Here is a 6884-nt window from a genome sequence, read left to right as displayed (position 1 = left end):
CCGGGCAGCCGCGGCTGGGGTTCCCCCTCCCGTTCGCCTGTTGACAATAAATCCGGGATTCCTTTTGCCTGTCAGTGTAAACTCGGCCCAGGTGGGTTTACGCTGCTTGTCACGAAAAGTTAAACTTGTTCGTAAACATGCCCTGGTCTTGCCCTTTCCTGCCTGCGAAGAAGGAAGTGTTGCCTCGCTGGCTGCGGCGATCCCGTTCGCCTGTTGACAATAAATCCGGGATTCCTTTTGCCTGTCAGTGTAAACTCGGCCCAGGTGGGTTTACGCTGCTTGTCACGAAAAGTTAAACTTGTTCGTAAACATGCCCTGGTCTTGCCCTTTCCTGCCTGCGAAGAAGGAAGTGTTGCCTCGCTGGCTGCGGCGAGTTTTGTGACAAGATGTTTTTGGAGCACCTTGTGAGTCTGTGTTTCTGTGTCGTTGTGGCCAGCTTGGCTCCCAGATGGCCAACTCCCTGAACGGACGGAACCCGCGCAAGGGACGGATCCTGGGCTTCATCGATGCTATTCAGGACGCTGTGGGCCCCCCTAAGCAGGCAGCTGCTGACCGGAGGACTGTGGAGAAGACCTGGAAGCTTATGGACAAAGTGGTGAGTGTCTGTGTGCCTTGGTCTATACACACAACGAAAAATGGGGCTATTTCAATAGGTGCACATGGGGAAACGGTGTTCTTCCTGCAGCTCTAACTGCAGTGCTGTGTGTGCCTTGGGAAGTAAGTTTTAGGTTATTTAAGCACCATTTGTATATGTTGTGTGTTTTTTTTTTCCCATGGCCTCTGGCTATGTTTCTTTAAATCTTGGTTTATGGAGGGAAAACAAATGTGTGTGTTTGCCTTAGGCTATTGTTATTTTCAGATCCTTTAAAATGACTCAAACTTGAAGAGCTGTCCTAACAAAAAGCTGCTTAACTTTGACTTGTAATCACATATTCTGTGTGTTTCGTGTTGGATCACATTGTTAGTCTGCAAACAAGACCTCTGAAGTATTAAACTTCAGTTAAGCTAATTGCCCCATGAGACATGCTTATGATGGCAACACAGATACGTTTTTCCTTTTAGAAATGTGCGTGGGGACTGGGGGATGTCACTCTTGTCAGTTTAATAAACAGATTAGTATGGCAGGGCTAACTTTTAAGTGTGTTCTGCATTTTAATGATTTCTAAGCACTTATACTCAATTTTGAAACTAGAGATATGCTGGACTGAAACTTATTTTTCAGGACGTGGGAGGATAGACTGTAGCTTTTTATATCTTATAGTTCTCTGTATCATCCTGATCTATTTTGTTTAGTATTGTGCAAAATGACAGATTGTATGATGATAGGTCAGATAGGGGAGTTGCTTGCTAGTGATAGGTAGTCTGTTTGTAGCAGGAATACCTGATCAGGAGATGCAGGTGCTCTGTTTTGGGTTTGAGGAGATACTTGAGAGTTTCCTCTTGAAACTACTGATGAGTGAGGATTACTACTTGTGAGCCTTGGGATTCTATGTAAATAGATTTATGAGTTTTTAACTCAGTGATTCTTAATGAATTAGTGTAACTGCTTTCCCTCTGGCTCTTGTAAAATGCAGATGTTTAACATTTCTTAAAGTTCATAACCAGTTATACTGACATGAGGTCATGAGGTCATTTCTTGTTAAATGTCTTGACAAGTGGTAATTTTGAAGTATTTGACTGAGTTCTTGTATCCTTTTCAATGCTCCAAGAATAGCATCCATGTTTCTGATGATGATTATAAACTTAAAGACCAGCTGTGATAGAAATAGTCCAAGAAAGACTTTGTTGATTCTTCCTTGTTAATCATCAGGATGCTGTAAACAGTGAGCATCTCATAGTAAGAACTGCGAGTGTAAATACTTGGAATCTTCTTCAGTAGATTGAAGTTTTTAGTTTGGAAACCAGGAACCTGATTTGTTGCTGTTGAAACCACGTGGGAAATGTACTGCTTAATTTCCCTGTGTCAGACAAATCTGTACAGTGATGTTGCTCACTGATCAGCTTGTATATTCACAGTTATCAGAAAATCTTAACCCCCACTGCTTGGACCTGTGGATTGCTTTTACTCAGCTAATACGTAACTATGTTTGACACTATTACAACAAAGTATCAGAACAGCCAATATTGCCTGTTCTGTAGAAGTCACTGGAAAGGCTGGACATTGCACTATGCTTTCTTCTTCATTTTACTAGATAAGTGTCCTCAATTTGGATCTTTAATGTATCCTCTTTACGCTACTCTCAGTTAATAAAATTTTATTTCCAAATTATATTAAAGTATACCAGACAAGATGATGTCATAGTGTGAGAATGTCGTAGCTTGCTGCTTGAGTTTTTAGTATTTGGTACTTACCCTGCAATGATGTGTCTGAGCAAATTGTGTATGTTGGCAAACAAATTTAAGTCTCTTAGACTTATGTGACACTAGGCACAGGAAGGTCGTTTTCTCCTCTGCCTAGATCAAAAACTAGGGATTAAAACCAGAAATAGAAACCTGCTTGATTGACCATTGTTCCAAATCCCACTTCTGGAGAGCATCCTACAACAGATTGCCGTGGTGGGTCGCTGATCAAATTAATACCTAGTGAAGACAGTAGGCTCTGCACAGTTGGTGGGGTGCCACCCATGGTAAGAATTGTGGCTTTGAGGCCTATTTTGCTTGTTGTAATAACAGTTATTATCCTTGTTTATTCTTTAACTATAATAGCTGTGATAACCATCTTTTTGCTGCAGGAGGTAGCTGAAGTTTTCTCCCATTCTAAAGATGTTAGGGAAGGGGAGAATGGAAACAAAGCAAAGCTGTTTGCTTGACCGAAGGATGAAGGAAGAGCAGTCTTAAAAATTTGGGGCAGAGCTCAGTAATTTCTGGTTATTGTTTCTTTCTTTCTTTCTTAAAAGTCTCATTCTTTACCTTTCGTTCATTTCTTTTTGTAATTTCCAACTTTGGCAGATGAGATTTTTCTGTATGAATTATTTTCAACAACCAATACTACAAATATTGCTACTTTGTAGGAACTATACTAGACAGTGGTTTTATGGTATATGTAAAAGTTCTGGCTACTTGGATGCCATGCAAACTTTTCTGTCTAGAATTGGTTGCATGTCATGCTTTGGAATTGTTCAGATTTCATGGTAATGTTTGTTTTTCATGGGCTGATGCTGCAGCTGTTAGAGTAGGCAGAAGGTTACAGTTCTGGTTAAGTGTCTTCTCCTTAAACTTGTTACCAGTTTGAAAAAAATCAAGAGTTTTGAAAGTTCTTCAGCAGGACAGTATGTTGGGATAATTCTGGTTAGAACCCTGTTTGTAAAAGTTACAGTAAGCCACGTTCTTGCAGCTAACAATAATATTTTTTTAAAAATATTGTTTTAAGTAATCAGTGAATGTGAATTGTTAACTGTATGTGTTATATCTGCATCTTCCTCTATATAATTTGTTCACTGGGATCTGTACTTTTTGTCATTTACTGCTATGTCTTTTAAAACATGAATTGAAAATACTAACTGCATTATTAAAAGGGCATCTTAGCATCAATGTCCAGTTTCCCTGCTGCTTTTCTCAAGGGTAAACAGTAGGTTTACTATTAAGAACCAAAAATACTTTGTTTCATTCCTTTGCAATGCAAATTATATTCATTTTATGGTTTGGAACTATAGCCCTGCTTTCCAGTGCTAGCATTGTATAAGCAAGTTGACCATGTATCTCTGAACTTCTAGCAAGCAGATTACTGTTTTTAAAATGTGGTATGTGTTTTAGAAAGCTCCTATGCTGTAAATAAATAAAAATTTAGTGTTATTAACACGTAACTCCAAATCAGATATGCATAAATTGTGAGCGATTTTTTTTTTTCTTCCTTGAGATTCTAAAACTGATAATTATCTAGAAACTAGCAGTTTATTATTAATAGAGGGTTAGGATTATCGAGAGAATGCCTGTTTTGTAAACAGGGGAGTAGTTAAGTCAATTTACTTTTTGGGCTATTTCGAGTTGGCTGTAGCATTGTGCACACTTTACTATTGTGGGTTTCAAGCCAATAAAATTGTGACACATTCTGAACAGGTTTTTGTTTGTTTGTTTTTGTTTTTTAAACAGTAATATTTCAGTAGTTTCAATCATCTTCTGGTACTTTTATGTATTGGGCCTGAAAATAATGATATTTTCTACCGTGAAGATTAACAATATTGTCTAAACTGGGCACTCAAGTCATAGCCCACACAGTTGTTTGACTATATACATGGAGATGGCAACTTGATTTGCTATTTAATCATTACCCAAGAGCAAATTAGAGTGCATCTCCAAAGCTTATACTGTTGACTTAGTGAGTAAAAGCTGTATTGTCTCTGAAACTTAGCAGAGTGAGTTTCTTTAACATTTGTCAGCATCCAAGTTTCCAACAGCATCTAAGTGAGTGTACAGAGCACAGTAGTTAAAACATATGTGTTGATTCTGCTTCGCAACATTTTATGAAATTGTTACATTAATGTGCAACCTCCCAAATCAATTAAATGTCATTGTTCCACAAAGGACCCAGAAAAAACAATTATCAAACCATGGTATACTTAGGTGTATTACCCGGCCAAAATTGATAGGAAATTTTATGTCCTGTATACACTGAGGAGAAAGAATAAAAATTTACACGGATAAATGGAAGCTTGTCTTTTTCTAATCAGAAGAAAGTGTAAATGACCCTCCAAAGTCAGCTGTCCTTGTGCATGTGTAGCATCAGCATTGTTATTCCTTATTCTTCCAGTATGGAAACATCTGGCACAGTTGCAGTGTGGTAGCTGTTGAACAAGCACTTACTGTATTCTCAGCTGAAAAGATCGATGTGCAATCACTTCTACTTAGGTTTAACTAGAAGATTTCTTTCAGAAAGAAAACCCGTATTTCCAACTCTGTGGAAAATAAAATTCATTGCATTTAATGCAATTTCTGTTGGGGGAGGGATGATGAGGGAGCATAATGTTCAGATTTCATTCGTTTTCCTGATTAGCCCCTTCATCTTCAGAATGTATTGTTGGTAGCAAGCACTGTGTGTTGTGGTTTTCCAGAGAAGTGTTATGGTCTCTTACTGCAGACCTACCTTTATGCTGACTGTGTTGTGTCAAAACGTTTTACTTGACTCTTTTTTTTTTTGTGCTGCATGGTGGAATGTACTAATTCAGTAGATGGTTTTGAAGTGTAATTTTTTAAGTGTGCAAGCATTGTGCTATGATTGTTCTAGTCCATTCACTGCAGCTGAAAACAGTGCTTAGCGGATGTCCTACTCATTAGATACTTACTCTGTTTTAGCTGAGTTACTTTCCTTGTATTGTCTTTGACTAGCATTAGGTGTTTAAACAGATTGTGTTAGGGCTGCTATACTTTGCTTGAACCAAGTTCTTTTGTCAAACGCCTCCAGGGCTTTCAACTTTGTTTACTTTAAAAGTGAATAGAAGATACAGTTTTCCATAATATATTAATTTTATAAAATCAATAGGCATCCATTACTCTAATCTCTGAAGATGCTAGAAAATAATGCCTTATAATTAAGTCAAATGTCTTAAAAAATGTTATGAGGAGTCATATTTATTTGGGGGGGAGAAAGCATAAGAGAGAGGAAGAGGGGGTTGGCTTTTTTCTCAATAGGCACTAGAGTAAGCTTGTCTGGAAGACAGATTAGGATAGTCCCTTAGTTCTTCACAATCAGAATTGCACTGTTATTGTTTCTGTCATTTTGGAGTAAATACTTGGATTTACCCTGAGCAAGGTAGTGAAAAAAGCTTAGCTTTGTCTCAGTTTCTCAATGGGAGAGACATTTTTTACTAACTTGCTGATCGACTGCTTTTGATTATTTTAGACTGAATGCTTGCTAAATATATACCCGCTTACTTCCAGTCATAACAATACACAAATCACAGAGTGATATGATTCATGTCCGCTCCTGAAGTGTTGGTGAGGGTTACTTTGTGAAGTGCAATATGGAGGTCTTTATTTTTGGCTGGTTTTTTTTGTTTGTTTTGAGTTCTGTTTTCTTTTGAAGAAAGGTGTGTGTGCCACTTCTGGGGCACTGGTAATTCTTTTGCGTCAGCAGATGTCATTTCTTATTGCTTACTCCTAATTGTGAACTGCTGTGGTATGTGTCAGGACATCCTGACTCTGGAAACCATATGGTTTACCAGCCATCTCTTTACAAACTTACTTCCTCTGAACTGAAGCCTTGTGTACTCTATAAAGTAACGGAAACCTTGTACTACTTCCCTGGATCGCTGACTTCAACTAAATGTTAGCATTTTTCCATGAGAATGTATAAGACTAATTAAGTTGCACTGTAGGAGAATTTTTGTATGATTTTCTTAAAGGCTCATTCTGGGGTTGAAGGTTCTAGTAATATGCTGTATAAATTCAGCAGAAGGTGAAGTCTTGTAAACCACGATGGCCACAGGATCCTGTTTTGATGTGTGTGTTGTATGTAATGATACTGTACTGAAGGAGACTTTCTAAAACATCTCAAAGATAAACCAATTCTTTGTAACTGGATTTTTTTGTATAGTTGAATGGATCAACTGTTGAAAATACACTAACTAGCCTAAACCATTTGCTTTTTCCTGTTGTTTTTATATTTTTAATGTTATTTCTAATACATACAAAACCACTTGTATTCTGCTTGTTGGCACATCCCATTGAAAAGACAGATTTCAGAAAAATCATTTGTTGATTGTGAGATTTATGTTAGGATACATAAGGAGTTCAAAATGATTGGGGCCTTCCCTGTCTGTGGTCTGCTCTCATTGCTGACTTTTTTCCCTGAATAAGTATTTTCCTCTTTTCAGCTGATTTTTTTTTTTTTTTTTTTTTTTTTTTTTTTTTTTTTCCCTTTTTGTTTTTTCCCCAAAAAATTTTTACCA

At 37.7% G+C, this 6884-nt stretch overlaps 1 protein-coding gene across 1 annotated transcript in view; it reads left to right on the top strand.

Moving 5' to 3' along the window:
• Window positions 1–448: 448 nt before the first annotated feature.
• Window positions 449–6884, top strand: part of CBLB (Cbl proto-oncogene B, E3 ubiquitin protein ligase) — a 122495-nt gene continuing 116059 nt past the window's right edge. Inside the window, exon 1 of the mRNA XM_009993357.1 lies at window positions 449–595. Coding sequence (XP_009991659.1) covers window positions 449–595 — 147 coding nt within the window. The remainder of the gene's footprint in view (window positions 596–6884) is intronic.

The sequence above is a fragment of the Chaetura pelagica genome, unplaced genomic scaffold, assembly GCF_000747805.2.
Source record: "Chaetura pelagica isolate M959 unplaced genomic scaffold, ChaPel_1.0 scaffold101, whole genome shotgun sequence".
Taxonomy (NCBI): Eukaryota; Metazoa; Chordata; class Aves; order Apodiformes; family Apodidae; genus Chaetura; species Chaetura pelagica.
This window is presented reverse-complemented; position numbering and strand designations above follow the sequence as displayed.